Source organism: Gamsiella multidivaricata, assembly GCF_025024155.1.
Source record: "Gamsiella multidivaricata strain RSA 2152 chromosome Unknown BC939scaffold_13, whole genome shotgun sequence".
NCBI lineage: Eukaryota > Fungi > Mortierellomycota > Mortierellomycetes > Mortierellales > Mortierellaceae > Gamsiella > Gamsiella multidivaricata.
The window spans coordinates 445,026-463,061 of record NW_026251721.1 but is presented as its reverse complement, the minus strand read 5'-3'; the positions used below and the strand labels follow the sequence as shown (position 1 = coordinate 463,061).

The window sequence follows — 18,036 nt, the reverse complement described above, 5'->3', positions numbered from 1 at the left end:
AGCCCAATAGGTCCATAGTACCTGGCACGGCGCACACTTTTTATTTTTTATTTTTTTTATTTCTCGTCGCTGTTGCTTGTTGGCCAAATCCATCATTCCTGGGAGGAGGAGTCAAGATGAACTTGATCTGCCAAAGTAACCTTACCAACTGATTCAGGAGAGGCGAGTTCCTAATGTTGTTTGTCCATGTCTTCCCATGTTTTTTGGCCACCAATTTTTATCGCATTGTTATTGGCCGATTGGTTTCAAACCGAGACATTTTGTGGTGGTCAAATATGTTGTCCAAAGGCACCAGCTCAAGGGCTGGTGTATTCGAAATGTGTCGGGGGCATTTGTCTCCCTTCTCCCCAACCCCAACCCAAAAAAAAAAAAAACGATATGCCGCTCCTCGTTGACCCAAGAATGTGCTTCGTCCTCGCAAGCGCTGATGACGACGAGGAAGAAGAAGATGAGACAGCTCTTTTATAAGCCGCGACTTCCAAATGCATAGGGAAATTGTAAGCTTGAGCGGGTTTATTGTTTCAGAGGAGCATTTGCTCAAATGCCGGTCATTTGAAATCTGTGATGCCTAGGTTTGAAACCTCCGGCGCCAGCTAGTTGTGGGCTCGACTAGCTTGGTCGGAATAGACGGACATCCTGCTTATCGAGCTGAGCACATTAGACGATTGAGCCTTCGTTAGCTTGATTATGCAGAGTGGTGCTTTTGGCTCCAGGGCGCCGCTTTACTATGGTGTACTATGGTGCCAGGGGCTTGAAGCATTTTGCGCTTGCCAGCGCTAAATCCATGTCAAGGCACGAAACATTTTTTTTGCGCCACTCATTTTTTGCATGCCTTGTTCCTGATCGGTCGTGCTGGCGGATTGTTGAGCGACGATTGTTTCGGCTATTAACATTGGGGCCTAGAAGGGCAGCAGGATATTGGCAAATAAGCTGAAGGCAGAACTATTGTTTACGCGCGTTCAAAAATATAAATAAAAAAGCGTTTGAGCTTGGCTATGAAGAGCAGACATGAAAAAAGGCATAATATCCCTCGTCCTTTTATTCCACGAGGTGAAAATGTGCTCATAGAGCCGCTTCATCTGCAGGCGCTCTTCTCCTCGGCGCTTTCTTTATTATTATTATAATAATTTGTGCAGCAAAGATCTGTGTCGGCTACTCGCAATTCCACTCCACATCCACGACATTCTACAGCGACCAAAGATCGATACGAAACTCTGACATCGGTCTAAACACAAAAAAGGCTAATATGTTGGCAAAGGAAGATGGAGATGGAGATGGAGATCAAGGAGGAAGAGCTTGCATTAGAGTTAAAGAGTGATAACACAAGACGTGGAGACAACAAGAACAAAAAAAAAAATGCACGTTTGTTTTTTTTTTTTTTTTTTTTTTTTGGGACGCGTCTTATCGATCTCGTTAATCGCTCAGACACAGCGTATTGAACGCTCAAATAAACGCGTAACACAAAGAAGCGATGCATACCAAAAGTGCATTTACTTTTGTGAAGGTTCACTTGGAAGCTTTGTTCACTGCTCAATTCGTGGAACCATCGCATCAGATTGCACCAATATGAGGCGGGTTGGGAAGGTTGGGGCGAGGCTATTTTTGCCGCCTATTTGCTGTAGTCCATGTTCTACAGTGAACCAAAACGAGGTTGGATGTCCATTCCAACGATCGATTGTGTCGCAGATAAAAAAAAAAACAACCAAATGCATTTGCCATCGTTGCGAATCTCGATACACGACCGGCAGAATGGCATAGATGCGATAAATGATATAAACAAGCGTAAGCTTGGCCTGCAACAAGCAACGGTCATCATGGACCTAGACAATGACAGTGCGGCTGACAAACAACAGCTTGTAATCAAATACAAATTTTGAAGAAAAAAAGTACATAGAGTAGAGCCATCCTTCATATGGCTCATTGTCCTCTCAACGCGCGGCCTACACGACCTCACCGGCCTACCTTTTAACTTACTCAGTCAAGCAGCGCAACTTGATCGTTATTCAACAAAAAATCTGCTCTCATTCTCTTGCACCCATTCCAGCTAATCCTTCTCTTTCTTTTTCTTCTCCGAATGCCCTAAATCCTCATGTCCATGGCCATTGTAGTACATTGTCACACATTAGGGTGTGGAGAGGCTGTCGTTCTTGAGAAGAAAGGAGATGCAAGACTGGAGTGGGTGGTGACAATCATAAGAGCCAGGGCAACCGAGAGCAAAACCTAACATTCGATGTACCACACACATGCATGCGCCATGTCCATGTACGACCCGCGAGAAAAAGAAGGGACAATAGAAAACAAGGTACGGCGTTCAGAGGCCCTGCCTGAGTTAATGCAAGCCTGCCTGCAGGCAGCCCATTCCAATGCAGATACATCGGAACTCTACGTACGCGCTGGAGCATCCGTTTCAAATAGTCTACCATTACGAGACTAAAAGCACATATATCTCTACAAATGTACCCAGCTTCTTGCCCTCCCTCCCGCTCCCCACACTTTTGGACACGCACACAGACACACGTTCGGTCCATGGTCCATGGGCTTGACACAAAGTTACATGAAAATCAAAAAAGAGACGTGGCGTTGGTTACTCAAAGAAAACGAAAGGAGTCATGTCGATGGATCGCATATCCCCAAGGCCCGCCTTCATTCGACCATCCCTCTGGCTCAACTCTTACTAAGGTGTTTTAATATGCATGTCTATCCCCGGTAGCTGTTACTGTCGAGTCCCTCAGAAAACAGACGTACTAATCCCCACTTGCAGAGGAAAGGGCGAAAGTATAAACCAAAGGAGAGAATGGATGGATATAGTCTAATTGGAACGCGAGTCCGTGTGGTCCTAGGATGCTGTTGTATCATTCATCTATACGTCGTTTGCTCTTTAGTTGTCCATCATCTGTAATTAGCTTGAGTGACCATATCTCTCCGCCCCTATGTTCGACTCAGCTGTCCCCAACACTTCGACCTTGTTGTTTTTTACTGGCTCTTCAAGGGTTTGCTTTGGATGTGATCTCTAGTGCAATACCATCAATTAAAAGAAAAAAAATAAGTCGCCAAGAGCTACATGTGTACGTGCCTGAGCACTTGAACAGCTGTTGTTGGGTCAGATCATCAGGAGCATAAAAAAACCGCTAGGGTGACATTACGATGGAATGATAAACACATCCGATAAGCATTTGCCTAGGAAAGGACGCGATACCTTCCCCATTACCCCCCATTCCCGTCCTGTTCTGCCCTGACTTGCGTTTTTTTACTCGTGTAATCATATCGCTTCCTCCTTATCTCTTCTCTTCCATGCAGTGCGGACCGTTGGAAAGGATTTTCGTCCGCATCCATTAAACCCGCCGGGTCAGATCCCTACTCTCGCCTTACCTCTGCGGGTCCGATTAAATTGAAAAAAAAAAAGAAACAATGCGGGGTTTCCGTGTAGATGTGGAGCGCAAGAATAAGGTTGGTGGCCCTTTATTCAACCTGCATCATCCTTTATTTATGGTGATGGGACTAAACTATACGAAAAAAAAAGGTACGACTCGGTGGAGCTACATTGCGAGGGTTCATCACGTTGAACCATAAATCCGTTTAAGCCCTCAAATCCTACGCGTCAAAGCGTGAGACTTTTTTTTTTCTCAGCTGTTGGTCTCCACATTTTTGAAAATCCACCTTTTTTTTTACCCCTCAACTGTAAAAAAACGAACGCCCACCCCGAGGTCAACAAGAGTAACTAAACATAGAGTAATGATGGTTGCGTTATAGAGGTCGTTTGTTTTTCCTGTGATTTTTTTTTTTTAGTTGGCTACTGTCTAAAGGCCCAGGCTTGTTTATCGAGTCATCCACGGCGCCCCTATCCCTTTCCCCAGCAAAAAAAAATAATAAAATAAACGAGAAAGCTCTTTTGTTGATTGTCGTAATTGCTACCCAAGGTCGACCAAAAGAAAAAAAAAACGGAAGCCAAGTTTACACAGATTGCTTCGGCCCAACAGAGGTACGGGTACTACTCTATTGCCATAAAATAAAGACAGAAGCCATTCCGGAATAGTTCCTTTTTAAGATGAGGGCTCTTCGTAAACAGCTATAATACACATGTATAGTCTACGGAGGGCGGGGGGGATCCCGGAAATGTAATAAAAAGCTCAAGAGCTACTTTATTCTCAGACAGCATCGCATCACAGTTTTGGGTTCTATGAGCAATCTGATCCACGAACTTGCGAAAGAGTTCAACGCGACCTCTACTCGGGATCCATACGCGCTTGCATATGCTGGTCATTTTCTTCTTTTTCTGCTGCCTGTATTGCTGCAAGAGAGAGTGAGAGATACGCCCGCTATCCTTCAATAGGGTAAGCAAAAAAAAAAAAAAAAAAAAAAAAAAAATTGTCTATCTATGCATCAGGAACATCGAAGAAAGAGAACCCATGAATATTCAAACGTTGAATGATTGGACAATAAGGAAGGCGATGGCTATGCAGCATGGCTGCCTGGCTTAAGAAATGGCAAAGGACTTTTATGCGACGCAGTGCTACATGTGTAAGGTGGAGGGGCGCCTGGTTGATCAGTGTCAAGACCAACCACGTTTTGTGTAGGTCTGTCCAATCGTCAGGCAAGATTCATGCAACCCTGAAGGGCTATTCGATGCCTCCCGTCCCCGCATGGATCTCGATGGCATTCTGATTCTGATTACGAAGGTCCTTTTTTTTTTTTTTTTTTTTCGTCTTTACTTTTTATTCTTTACCAGTAGACAGGTAGACTATATGCAAATATTAGGGACATTGATATGATGAAATATGTTGGAATGATATGTTACAGTGAGTGGAGGTAGATATGCAACTAAATTAACTAGCAATACATTGCGCAGATGGACAGGGCAGGGCAGCGCAAAAAGGGGGAGGGGTGGCAAACAATGGCGCAATCAGTGGAGTATGTACAGAATAAAAATAGGAGAGCAGCTGGGGAAATCGTCCTCAAGTAGCCCTTGGAGCGGCAAACGAACGGTGGAGGCGAGGTGGCCTCAGCTAACAAACTCCAGGGCTCTCCAGAGACGGACGGACTTTGCAAAATGTTTTTTGTGGGGTTCCGGTGAGAAAAATAAGAAATAAATTTTTTTTCTTCAAAGAGTAGGAAGCAATGACGAGATAGGAGGCAACTTGAAATCTGATCCGCCGTTGATGTTGCTGCCACTGTTGCCATGGTTGCCACTGGAAATCGATGGTAGAGGAAGCGAGATACGCTGACTGTCGTTGCCGTTGCTATAGTTGCCAGAGTACTGAGGATGAGGACGGTGAGGATGGTATGTGCTCTCCATCATCGAGGGCAGTCCTGGGTGCGCCATCGAGGGCTGGGGCTTGTACTGCGGGTATGGGGCAGCAGTATAGCGCGACGAGCTAGCACTGCCATAGCGAGGTGACATGGGTGGCGAGTAAGGAGGCGTCTGAAGAACAGTGCCGGTCTTGTCTGCAGCAGATCTGTAGTACTGCTGCTGCTGCTGATGCTGCTGGTATGGCTGCTGAGCCTGCTCTGGATTGGCCGAGGTAGTGATGGGCGTCATCCTGGCCCATGCTGGGAGGTCGACCATGGGCTCGTCAGACTCTGAGAGAGAGGGCGACATGGGGTAAGGTGACATTGATGAGCGTGCAGTGTTTGCAGGCGACGGGGAGGCGGCAGGGGTTTCGTTGGAGGCCTTGCTCTCAGTGGAGGACTTGCGGCTGCGGGTACGGGTAACATGGGTTCTGGCATGTTCACGGAGCGCATCCGAGCGCGTGAAACCGAGTCCACAGCTCTCGACCGGGCACACAAACAGCTTCTCTGAGGTATGCGAGCGGATGTGGCGGGCAAGGTGGCCTGATCGGGTGAAGGACTTGAAGCAGTTGGGAACAGGGCAGATGTGTTTCCTCGCCCATTCGGCAGACTCCAATGCCTGAAGATATTCCTGGTAGGTTGCGTAGTGGTGAGGAGAGGTCGAGAGGAGATCCGCGTTGCCGTTTTTGCAGGCAGATGTGTGAGCCTTCATGTGGCGCGTCAGCTCGTCAGAGCGCGAGAAGCGCTTGTCGCAATTGGGAAAGTCGCACGGGTGGGGCTTCTCGCCAGTGTGGGTGCGGATGTGGCGAGTCTGGTGCTCGAGACGGAAGAAAGATTTGTCGCAGAGATGGCACTCGTAAGGACGAGCGACCTGGTCTGAAGCGGACTCATGATCGGACTCCCCGCAAGAGGACGACGCTGAGGAGACAGGGTGAGAAGATTTTTTTGAGCGGCCTATTGAGGCTGAGGTGGCGTCGTTCATGATGCTGGAGAGGGCGAATGACGAGGTTGAGGCCATTGTGGGGAAGTAGGAAGCTGTGTGTTTTATGGTCGACACCCTTTTTATAGCGCGGTAGTGGGAGGAGGAGATGGAGCTGTGAGGAGATGGAGCTGTGAGGAGAAAGGACCGAAAGGAACGAAAGGAAAGGGTACAGTGAGAGAAGGGAAAAGGAGGGGGAGAAGGATCTCCTTTATATGTGTGCAATCCGATCGGAGAGTGGTTTTGCACCCACTCTAAACAATTGCAACAATTGCAGTGCAGCGCATTGCGAGCCACGAGCCAGGCAAAGCAACCAAAGTTTTATTTTTTTGTATTGATTTGGTTTATTGATAGGTTTATCTATCGCGGCCTATTCTAAAGCTATACAATCCATACTTATCTCTTCAGGGAGGCCCATAGACTAGCACCTGAATACCGTCTTACCCATGTAAAATAAAAAAATAGAATACAGCGGATTAAATAAACCACTGAGCGGGATGTGATCGAACTAGACTACAGTACTCAACAGCAACGGTGGCAGCAATGGCAAGGGCAATGACAACGGCAACGGCAACGGCAACGGCAACGGCAACGACAACAGCCATGCTCTCCTGCTCTCGGCCCTTGACTCGACTTGGCCCAGAGAAAGAGCGGGTCTCGATTCTGTGCAGACTACTGTAGAATGGACCGGCTGTTGCATGTGGACACACGAAGGGACCATCGCATCATTTTCTCCTCCAATTCCTCCTCGCTCTCTCCCTCCCCACATTCAACCCCCCATCCTTTTTTATGCACTAAACGCCATTATACTCTTTACAATAAGCAATTACAGTCTGTATTCTTCCTGCTTCACCCCTGTAAAATGAACGCCACCATTCTTCCCCTATCTGCATCTGCCGCCTGCTCCCTCTTGCCCTCCCCACAAACAGATGTCGTTATCACCCACATCATCACACACAATTCAAAGTATTTTTAAACGCCTTCAACAAATCACAGCAGCGCCCGTCCACGTTTCTCACATATCCCCCTTCAATTGCTTCATCGTCTCCAACTTCCTGCTCCCCCACTAGACTAGACTATCACTGTCGGCGTCTGGATGTCCTATGGCTATCACCATCCTTCACACTCAATGTATTATCGCCTTGTTCACCTGTATTAGCACTATCTTTATCACAGCCTCAAATAAATATGCCACAGTCGGCGCATGTACCGTTAGCTCCATCCACGTCCCTCCCTTGGTGCACTTATCAGTCCATGGCCATGGCTCTGGGTCGGAAAGAGACTCTCTGGATGGGTCTACAGCGACTCACTGCTTACTACAATTACTTCAGTGGTTGGATGTGGGTAGGACGCGGGCAAGTTTTGAACACAAAGATGCATAGCAATCCTGCCATGTTTATCCCCTCCCGGGTGCTGCTTCACAAAAAAAAAAGTTATCGTTCCACGTTTTCGTAAAAAAAAAAGGGGCGGGAGCGAAGCATATCTTTTTACACTTTGTCTGCTTGGCATGTGAAAGAGAACCAAGGCGAGAAATGTGGAGCGCGTTGGGAACTTAAAACTGTAAACTTGCTATGGTTGCTTACCTTGCCAGCCTAACGCAATCGTTGACAGTTCTCATTCGCTTCAAGTATGTGTTGCAACCGGCTTCCCAGTATACAGATAAACTAAAACATGGATCATTTATGACAGACGCCGTTATGCTCCTCCAAGGGACTCAGCGTTTTAGACATTAGAGATTGGAGATTCGCACCGTTTGCCGAGATTATGGATAGGATGCAAAGACCCAGTGGCCCATGAACTTGTTGGTGCCACGAATACACTGTGTTCCCAAGTTGTCTGCGTTCCAGCCGTTGGACACGCATCATTTACATATGACATGACATGCACACACGGCAGCATGGAGGGACAATCAATGATAATAACAACATCCAGGACCCTGGCTAGATTTCAATACCAAAACTGAGGACATCGCATTGTTACAAGAACGGTGTGCAACCAGAAATTCAGACACAGATCAACATGAGCCAGGGATTGGATAGGAATGCATGGGGTAGTGATCCAGTCAGGACATCGGGACAATTCGAAATCAGGGGAGTCAAGGAGAGCGGGAGCAGGGGTACCCGCAGTTGCGCGCATAGGCCAAGGGTGAACACAACAGTGGTACAATAATGCAACGCCCATTGTTATCGTATGAATCATCACCACATCATTTGCTTTGTAACCGACTCTCCCTTCGCGCCATACGTGTGTACGTGCGTCAATGGTCCGAGGAGATAAAACTTGACTGGACCTTACGTGTTTCTAGCCCCTAAAACCACCACGTAATTCCTCCCCTGCGGTAGTCGATTTCGAAGGTTCTTGGATGTGGGTCTGGTCCAGGAATGCATACGTGCATATTGACTACATTCAATGATCCCCTCGTCCAGAGTGCCTGGGAACTCGAGTCGCGTTCAATGACCGTAGCGGATCCACTGGATCGACCCTAGAAGACACACTGCACGTTCGTTCCCATACCCTCATCCTAAAGTCACCCAACAAAGACACAAAAGGGTGGACTATGCGAGCGTTTTCTACCCCGCAATCAACCCACTTTCTTTTTTGCTTTCTCTCTTATGCGCATGTGTATCATTGGCTCACGATCGATACTCGTATGCTTCTCACCCTTTAAGCGACAAGAAAAGTGCGTTACCCCTCTCTTTCCTGAGCGGCGGCAATTTGCATAATAATAAAAGTATAGATTGCATCTCGCCGCAATTGCTTTCAGGCTGTTAACGCTCTCTCCTCCTCAACCTATAGGCTACGCCAAGACTTCGAATATCTAGATGTACAGTATGTAGCTAATGACGCAAACTCGAGGGCAGCATGAATGGAGGTCGGGTCTTTAGTATATAGATCAGGTCAGAGCACAAAGGTGCACCAAACAAAAAAGGCGTCTCCATTATAGCACAGCTCATCCTTACGCAGGGCACATTGCCTGGTCCGTGTTGCATAGGTTTCCCTTACTGGAGTATGTTGTTCAGGGGGTCAGGGGCGAGTGAGAGAGCAACCTGCTGATGGAGATCGGTTATTCATGCTACACACACACACAACGCACACCATCGTCCGTCTCTAATCTATTCATTTGCATCCTGCTGTGAGAGCTCAGGGTAGAAGGGGAGGAAAATAAGGGGGGCAGATGGTTGATTCTTATGGAGTACTTGGAGAGCAAAGCAAATGGCACCACTGACCAACCTATGGTCCATCCATCGCATCGTTACATAGTTTATCCTTCTCTCCACAATTACACTGGCCATCTATCGTAAACAGCGGCCTATGGCATGAAAAGGAGATCAGAGGGGGAAGGGAGCTACAGCGGGTGTACTCCAATGGTTGAGCAGCAAGAGCGAGCCACCGACCTGATGAAACACCCGCAAAAAAAAAAAAAAAAAAAAAAAATGGTACGAATGTCGCAGGACGCGTCAGGGCATGACATTTAAAAACCATGTGGTAGGAATTGTGCTGTCCTCCTTGCACGAATGACCCCATGCTAATCTCTCACTCTTCCCGATCTGACTCCCACGTTGTGTTTGTGCCGCATGAACGCAGGATGTACAGCCTAACAGTAAATAAAAACCATGTGGACGATGCGGTTGATCGTTTAAAAAGATAATAATAATGTTGTGTTGCTACTGTTCAATTGAAGAGGTTCTACGCCGGTGTCTTTAGAGTTGAGGTTTAGAAAACGTGCTTGTGTACACACACACATGCGCAACATCCGGAACGAAAATGCCATCATTTTCGACCCAAAGCACCTGTCTATCAATCCTCGACAACAACAACAACAACAACAAACAGCAGCAGCAAAAGACGCATGCCCTGATAGCGAATGATTCCTCTACACATGTTCGCACACACAAAATAAAAGACGTACTGCACAAACACAACACTTTACAGCGCTCTCGCTGTACATGTGCTGTCGTCTGTAGAGTACATGTAGGAGCAAAGATAGGCCTGCAGCAGCACAGTTGCAGCAGTCTCTCTCTCTCGGGTGTGGTTACAGAAAGGATTGTCGCAAATACGACCTCTGCAAAGGAGAACGTTTCTTTCCCACGGGGGGGAGGGGGACTACGCGCGCGGATTTTACCTACGATATCTCCATTCACCATCTTTGGAGGTGCCGGCAAACAACGCTGGCTCCCCCTTGAAATTGTAGTAAGACAGAGTACGTACGAAAAGTGTGTACAGTAGCGCTTATCGCTAACCTTTTTTTTTTCGCCTTTTTTTTTCGCCTTTTTTTTTTTTTTTTTTTTTGGTGACCATCAGACTCTGCGTAACAGCTCCTCTTATCAAGGTCCTGTGTCAACAGGGATGATAAAACCCCGTTGTGATGGCACAAATTCAAGAGAATTGAGGATGAAGAGTATAATCCTTGCGAACACTAAACGCTGTGTGTTTGATCCGCTTCAAATCGCTTTTTATCGGTTAAAGAAATGCCCAATGCAAAAAGCTATCAGTCGTGTAACCATGACTCTAACAGAGTAACAGGGGAAGGGGTAATTATGTTGCCCAACTAGACTACTAGTTCGAAAGTGGGGGACCCGATAACAACCAAAAGAGAGGAATCCAAGTGGCTGCCTCGGCTTCTTTTACTGTTTTTGTTCATCACGATTAAGCCGATCTGCTATTTGCCCTTGTGGGTGAAAGGAACTAAGCTCGTCGGCTTCTTTCTTATGGCAAGAGGGAAGCATGCGAAGGTTTTGCTCAAGATGTTCTTTCTGCCCCCTCCCCTCCCCCCCCCCCCCTACTCCACAAAACGGTTATTGTCTATTTTGGCACCTCCGCATTTTTCGATCCTATCACAAATTAGAGCTTATTCCGTTCAAGTTCAGGACTTTCTTGTGTGTGGGGACAATGTTGAGTGAATACGACAATTTGAGCGGAGTGTACATTGGAGAGATGGAAAGGGAGAGCGAACTTTACAGCTCTTGATATGTATCTCTATAGTAATATTTCGAGGGCTTTTCTGGCTTTATCTCATGAGCTATCTATCTTGTGGGATAGAAACCCGTGAAGATGTTTTCTATATACATGTTTTATGTGATGCGCAATGCTCACCCAAATGAAATGCTGCTCGCAAACCCGCGGAAACAGATGGCGATACGATAGGGCGCAAACACGGCTAAAGGATACTGTTGCTGTTGTGCTTGGAGTTTCAATGCTCATGCCCTAAGATTTCTTTGTGGCCTCCGTACACATTCAATTGAGGTAAAGGAGGGTCCCAGTCCAAGTCCGTTGTACTAATTCATCGCCGTCTCCAGGTAGTGGAAAGACGATTGCGCGATGTGGATGCATATTTTGCATATGTATGCGTGTGTGGGAGAAAGGGTTCAAATGTTGCATAACCCTGGACCACTTATTGCTGTCTGCAGTGCAAATGTTGAACCGTTTTCCGTAGACACACATGTTTGTTTATTTTTATATACTGCACTCCACGCAACCATGCAGCCCGTTTTGCAACGGTGTTACAAAGAAAAAGGTTCAAGAACGTGGGGGTACCATCTAACCATCCAACCATCCAACCCTCCACCCGTTCACCCGTTCACCATCTTTTTTTATTTTTGTGTATGTTTGTTGTTTGTGTGGCCTGTCCGATGTTCGGGAGATGGGCTTGCATGAGCTTGGCGGGTTCGTTCTCCGCCAGGCCAGGCGACAGAGGCCGTGATTCACCTGTGTGTTATCGATATTCCATGGATGCTCTGAACAACAGTCTACAAAAAGAAGACGCGGTTCATGCATGGAGCATTACCGTTCAAAAAAGAGGGGGGAGGGCGGTAAAAACGTGGAGGATCATCTGTTTTTTTGTTTTTTTGTTTTTTGCAGAACGGCTCCCTCTCTGTTTGCAAAATGCAGCGCTGTGTTAAAGTGAAAGCGCCTTTTGGAAAACGATTGAGCGATGGGCGAAGCATCCAAGGACTTTGGCACGTTCACTTTTGGTTAGTCTGGCGACGAACTCACGCACCACTCTGTTTTCTAAATAGATACCATCGAGACCCGTAGATTGGCGGTCTTTTCTTTGCGATAAGCTGCAGGCGTATCACCATTATCATCATCATCATCATTATTAACCGACCCCAACCGCTGAGCGTGAACAATAAGATACGTCCAAGAACGGCTCGCTAATCTCGTTTTTGGTGTGTACGCGTTATTTATTATAGGTCTCAACTCCGTCTACGTTAGTTTTTTAGCACAACATGCACCCTGACGCAGCACACAGACATGCTGGCCGTAACGGCGGGGACTGGCGCCTGGAAGAACCGTATGTGTACGTGTGGGCGTGGGATCACTGGAGTATGCTTTACAAGTACATCCACGACCGATGGCGCTTCGGATGCACAAAGTAGACTGACCTGGGCGGAAACGGACGGAAGTCGAAGCTCGACCCGATCCTGGCCGAAGCGCGTGTCTGATCCTGTCCCCTGTGGAGTTGGCATGATCAGACCATTGGCCCCAAAGCGAGGCGCCGTTGACAGTTTGGGGAATAAGAAAATAAGGTAATCGGTTTAAAGTTTCTTTTTTTTTTTTCCAAGTTCAGGTTTCTCTATCTTCTCCATGCATTGGTCATTCTCACCGAGTCGGGGTTGGAGAGTATTTTATCGGTCTATCCAGAGATGCGCTCGTCACCCAGAGTCGGACTCGGAAAAATAACTAATAAGGACAGCGGGGCTGGGACAGAGCAGGCTGAAGTAAACAGCTCCATGGAGATATCAGTTCTTATCGAAGGATGAAGATACCAGACATGTCCATATCGTGGATTAGCTTGTCTTCACGCCATGTCTTAAGAGTTGATGCCAGTTGCATGGTGCAAAAAAAGAAGTGTCGTGTGGATTGAAAGATGGGATAGTACTAGAGAGGCACAGCGCTGTGCACGACATGCTCGGTTGGCTTCACAGAGTATGTATGTAGTACTAGAAAGAAAGAGCGAAGAAAGTAAAGTAGCACACTCACCTTAACAAAAAAAAAAAAAAAAGACCTTCGTCTCATGAGCACAGTCGATGATTGTCTGCCAAATAAAGCGAATCCTACAATCCTACACGTGGAGAGAGACAGTACGCACCGTGAAAATGCGGGACACACGGCATCAACAAGGATGAGAACTTTGCATGTGGAAAAAGCGTGTTTGGACGCTCGACCTTGGACCGCACAAACATACACATGATGTTGTGGAGGCGACCCAAAACATCGAACGAGATAGGGGATTGAATACTCTTTACTTTAACCGAGCGCAATTGAAGGAAGCAGGGTTGTTTGTTCATTTTGCAGAGGTTTGCTCTTTTCTCTTCTTTGCTCGATCACTTGTCGGACCTTCACATGGGAATGCGAAATGGTGCAGGGACCACCTCATGGCAAACACAGTCGCGACCCTGCACTGTAGCACACACACACACACGGCACACGCGCAACGGATGGATACCGACATAGTGTTTTTCCTTCATTCGTTACACCACCATGGCTAGATTCCGTTAAGGACAGCGGCAACCCAAAAGCAGCAGGCGAACACCTCACCCGCCATTTCTTCCTAGACCGTGGTAACGGACCCTCTTTTAACCTTGCCATGTGCATATCCGTGGCAATGCTACGCTTTCAAGTGTAAATCTGATTACATGCTAAGCCGAATAACGTGGCCGCTGATAAAGGAAAAAAGAAAAAAAAAAAGACATCCGTTGCAACAATAAGATACTTTCGAATTGCACCGCTGTATTCAGCTCATTCATCGTCTCATGCTGCTTTGATATTTTGGTCCGAGTGCGTCCACAGTACGCGCTTTTGACAAGTACCATTTATCTTCTCCTCTATCATTCAAATTCAGCATAATATTAGCCATTCTTCAATTATCAGCATATGAAGCTGTCAATGCCCAAGAAAGCGTAAACCCCAAATCAGGACAACAGGGATCGGAAGGTGCTACAACCGAAGGCATACCGATACAATTACCATCATGCTCTTGATCGAGAAGGATGGTCAGCCGAAAGGTATGCATGGTCTTCTCATTTATTTATGCTTTTCTGCGTTCTAAATGTATTTACATGCGAGTACCATCTCCAAAAAAAAAAAAAAAAAAAAAAAAAAAAAAAAAAAAAGACGTCTGCCATCTTAAACCAATGACTCTTCGTCAAAGTCATCCTCAATGTCACCAATATCCCGCTCCAAGTACTCGACCGTAACAGCACGATTACTAGTTCCATTGGCAATGGCCGATCGGTCTCTTCCCGGAACACTGCCATAACGCCCATTGGACATGACATCAGTCACCTTGTGGTCGTCATCTATAGTGGGCGCATAGAAGTCGTCGTCGTCCAGAAGAAAGACTCCACCTTGAGGTAGTGTTGAGCCCGACGACACAGAGTCGCTTCCCTTGCTGTTTCGGTGAAGGCCGTTAACCTCCGATAATCGTTTCGAGTCCTCAGCGGATGACCTATGGTTGGTAGTATGGCGTGCCGAGGCATTGGCTCCAATAAAGATGGATGCGCTTCCAGGCATGTCGACTTCATTGTCACCATCTGGAGAGAACATCATCAACCCGCTCTGAGCCATAGGGCTGTCGGTCGACTGTGCTGTTGCTGATTGACCCAGTGCAATCGAGCTGCTGTTGAAACCATCCGCTTGCTCATGATGTGGAGTCGACCGGTTTAGTGGATGAACGGGAGCAGACGATCCAGAGTTCATGCCTCCATTTAATCCCAATATTCCAGAATCCCCATATGACGATATCTGCGGCGAGAAAGAAGAGGATAGCGTGCCAGCATATGCTGTCATCCCTTGGATGGTCGAAGAGGCAGAGGCTGGACTTGTGCCCGATATGACGCTCGCCCTTCCCTTGGGCGCAGTCTCTGCTGGAGGCGTTGAGAGGAACGTGTGCTGGACAAAGTGAGGAGGGTGGTTTGAAGAGCCGAAAAAGTGAGTCCTGGGGCTTGCAGACCCATTGCCGGAACTAATCAGATAGGCCTCGTCAAACGACAATGTTTGTGCTATTGCATACATCATATGATACATAGGGTTATTAGTTGAAATAGTGATGAATACGGAAAATACAAGCAGCAGCGAATAAGCGAGACTTACCTCGGTAGGAAGAAGGACTCACGCTGCCGACAGAGGGCGACATGCGGGCTTGGTTGATTGGAGAGGTCGAATGTCTGTGCAAGAACGAGTCCATGGCATGTGAAAGATGCTGGGATAGACCCTCAGTGTCGCCATCGATACTCTCAACCCGTCCATGACCCCGCACACCTCCACCATCGGCTGAGACAGGAACACCAGAGATGTAAGGCTTCGACTGTGTGCCTGTGGACGTAGCCTCGACAGGTCGAGCATCTTTTCCCGCAACGATATCAATTCCACGACGTAAATTCACCGTCTTTGTTTCTGGCAACCTGCCCGCCGCAAAGTCTCGCTGAATCGACTCGAGAGGACCAACATAGGTTTGAAAAACGAACTGGTGCGACTTCCAGAGGAGATGCTGGGGTTGTGTGAGGGTCACGGTTGAGCCATGTGCGCCGTGTGCTGCGAGCGTCTGGTTCAAAATTGGATATTGTCCCTTCCATCCAGAGTGGATGCCACTGTCATAAGTCGAGATCTCCGCCTGAGCCAACCATCGAGATCCCGCATTGCTTTGAACTGCCTTTTTCGGTCTGCCCTGCTGCAGTGCTCTTTGTCCTGCGAGTGGAGCCAGTGACCTTCTGACTTGAGCCCAATCTCCAGAGCGGTTCAAAGACCACTCTGCTACATCCTCTGGTGCCAGCACCAAATCGGATGTCTCCACGACACGACCTATTTTGTATTAGAGGAAACAGTGCGTTTAGTTCCGGATATAGGGTGAAAATTCACATGGGGTGATATATGACAACAGCCTTCGAGATAGACGACTTACCATTGTAGGTCTTCTTGGTCCTGACGCTGCTGACCCAACAGCGATGCAAAGTAAGCATTCCCAGTGGATTAAACACGTAAATGTCCGCAAAACTCGGACTACGCTCCGGTTCAGACAAAGCACTTTGGGTGGCCAACTGTTGTTGCACAGCCAGTGGTACATCGGAGCCGTTAGCAATGCCATTCTTTTGTGTATCTGCACTTCGCCCATGAGTTCCGCTGCTCGCTCCTTCACCCCGAGCGTCTCGCGATGAAGAATGTTGCTTTGGAGGGCCTTGGTTATGGGATCCTGTCCAGCTCATAGTGCGGTTTCGGGCTGCCACAACAGGGCCTCGGCGACTAGTTTCAACAACAAGGCCCGGTAAACTGGCTAGACCATGAGCCGCGTGTTGCACCACTGCAGCTGCAGGCGGGCTCAACGTCTGCCACAGAGAGGATGCCTTTGACTGCAGTCTAGCAGCAGTGCTAACAGGGGGTGCCTTGGATCGGTTAATCAGCAAAGTGCTGGAATGAGCTTGAGGAAGGTGGGATGAAGGACTGTCGCTCCTGAGATAGTGTCCACCTTCTGAGCCGAATGGTCCGTCTGTGCCTCCGTCGTATTCACCAGGAGACAGTGCAATATTTCCGGGATCTGATGCAAAGACCGTTGTAGAGGGTAAAAAGTACGCCGCAATCATCGCCCGCTGTTTTCCTCCGCCCGCTGCGCCATGATGCTGCTGAAGTCGGCTTAGATAGCCCTGACTTTGATCCGAGGTGCCGGTTCCTGCCGAGCTCAACGAGTCTTGGGAGTTTTGTCGGCGCAAAGCGCTCCGGCGTTTCTCTGATGTACTGAGCATTTGAGGTTCAGCTCCGTCAGGGTTGGATGCTTCCGAAAGAATAACATCTGGGACATGATGTCGCTGCTTGATTCGGCAGAGCGCATTCAGCCCTGTGGGATACTCGATTGCGGTGGCAGTCCAGTTGACAACGCCCGTGTACATGTGTGCGCCGACGTCTGGCGTGCCTCCGAAAGGATTGATGGCGTACAGATGGGTAGTGCCCCTAGAGGTCGTTACTGCCACCCACGTCTCATCCTCGTTAAACACAATGTCCTCCACGCTTGCATGAGTGATACCGCGCGCAAGTTTATACACATGTCGTGATCCTGGTCCCATGTTTGGACGCACCTCATGGATGTGGAAGACATTTCCGTGGCGTGATACTGTGAGCAGTAGCCTGCCCGACGGTGAAAATTTGCAACCAGTGATGGGATGATCGTGCGGCTTGAAGTGGGCAACGATTGGCATGTTTGGCAAAGATATATCCCTGACGATGACCTGCGAGAGAGTAGTAAACAGAGAGGATGATGAGTCGTTCAAGATCTACGACTAGAACTCATAATTAGTCTCAATCCTTATCATGACTTACGGTGCCGACAGCCTCTCGTTTATGAGGCGAGTTGTCATCATGTCGTCGTCTGTGATGGTTATGAGCAGTTGTTCGATCCGGATGGTCGACTGACGCAGAAGCCCTCCTGGTATGTCGGTGTGGGGACCTATTAATCCCTGACTGTACCGGAGGAGAAGTTGAGGCCGTTGATCCTGCTCCTGAGTTGCCCGACCAATACGATGACAAAGTCTGATGAGCGAAACCACCTAATATATAATGCGCATGAGTGAATATCGATCAACTACAGGTATAGCTTGTGGTGAGGATGAAGTACAATCGTGGGAGGTTCAGACAAGCTCTCCAATCTTACCAAGTAACTTGACGCCACCAAATACTTCCTTGGCGACACCCTTGGCCAGATCCTGGTATCCGGTGCCACCCTCCGCGTCATGCTCTCCGTACTTTGAGTCTGTGCTATCTGTGGGGGCCTCACTCGTAGT

General features: G+C 47.9%; 3 protein-coding genes across 3 annotated transcripts; all 3 read right to left on the bottom strand.

Annotated features, from left to right (window-relative positions):
* Positions 1 to 4,691: 4,691 nt before the first annotated feature.
* BC939DRAFT_443098 (uncharacterized protein) lies at positions 4,692 to 6,521 on the bottom strand. Its single transcript, XM_051554486.1, has one exon. The coding sequence runs from the start codon at positions 6,302 to 6,304 to the stop codon at positions 5,099 to 5,101; it is 1,206 nt and encodes a 401-aa protein (XP_051415201.1). The 5' UTR covers positions 6,305 to 6,521; the 3' UTR covers positions 4,692 to 5,098.
* A 220-nt stretch (positions 6,522 to 6,741) lies between these two features.
* BC939DRAFT_474685 (uncharacterized protein) lies at positions 6,742 to 8,446 on the bottom strand (the record flags this gene model as incomplete). The annotated part of the gene is made up of 3 exons (XM_051558437.1): positions 6,742 to 6,937; positions 7,849 to 7,929; positions 8,220 to 8,446. The coding sequence occupies 3 exons, from the start codon at positions 8,444 to 8,446 to the stop codon at positions 6,742 to 6,744; spliced, it is 504 nt and encodes a 167-aa protein (XP_051415200.1).
* A 6,478-nt stretch (positions 8,447 to 14,924) lies between these two features.
* On the bottom strand, positions 14,925 to 17,678 carry BC939DRAFT_51750 (uncharacterized protein). Its single transcript, XM_051561173.1, has 3 exons — positions 17,576 to 17,678; positions 16,170 to 17,484; positions 14,925 to 16,069 (listed from the first exon to the last, which is right to left on the bottom strand). The coding sequence occupies exons 2-3, from the start codon at positions 17,452 to 17,454 to the stop codon at positions 15,303 to 15,305; spliced, it is 2,052 nt and encodes a 683-aa protein (XP_051415199.1). The 5' UTR covers positions 17,455 to 17,484; positions 17,576 to 17,678; the 3' UTR covers positions 14,925 to 15,302.
* Between the last annotated feature and the right edge of the window lie 358 nt (positions 17,679 to 18,036).

Bases quoted from the DNA above. Each gene is read 5' to 3' on its own strand.
- BC939DRAFT_443098 (XM_051554486.1), bottom strand. From the start codon at position 6,304: ATGGCCTCAACCTCGTCATTCGCCCTCTCCAGCATCATGAACGACGCC.
- BC939DRAFT_51750 (XM_051561173.1), bottom strand. From the start codon at position 17,454: ATGCCAATCGTTGCCCACTTCAAGCCGCACGATCATCCCATCACTGGT. The intron at 16,070-16,169 runs GTAAGTCGTCTA...AATACAAAATAG, and splicing joins GACCAAGAAGACCTACAATG to GTCGTGTCGTGGAGACATCC.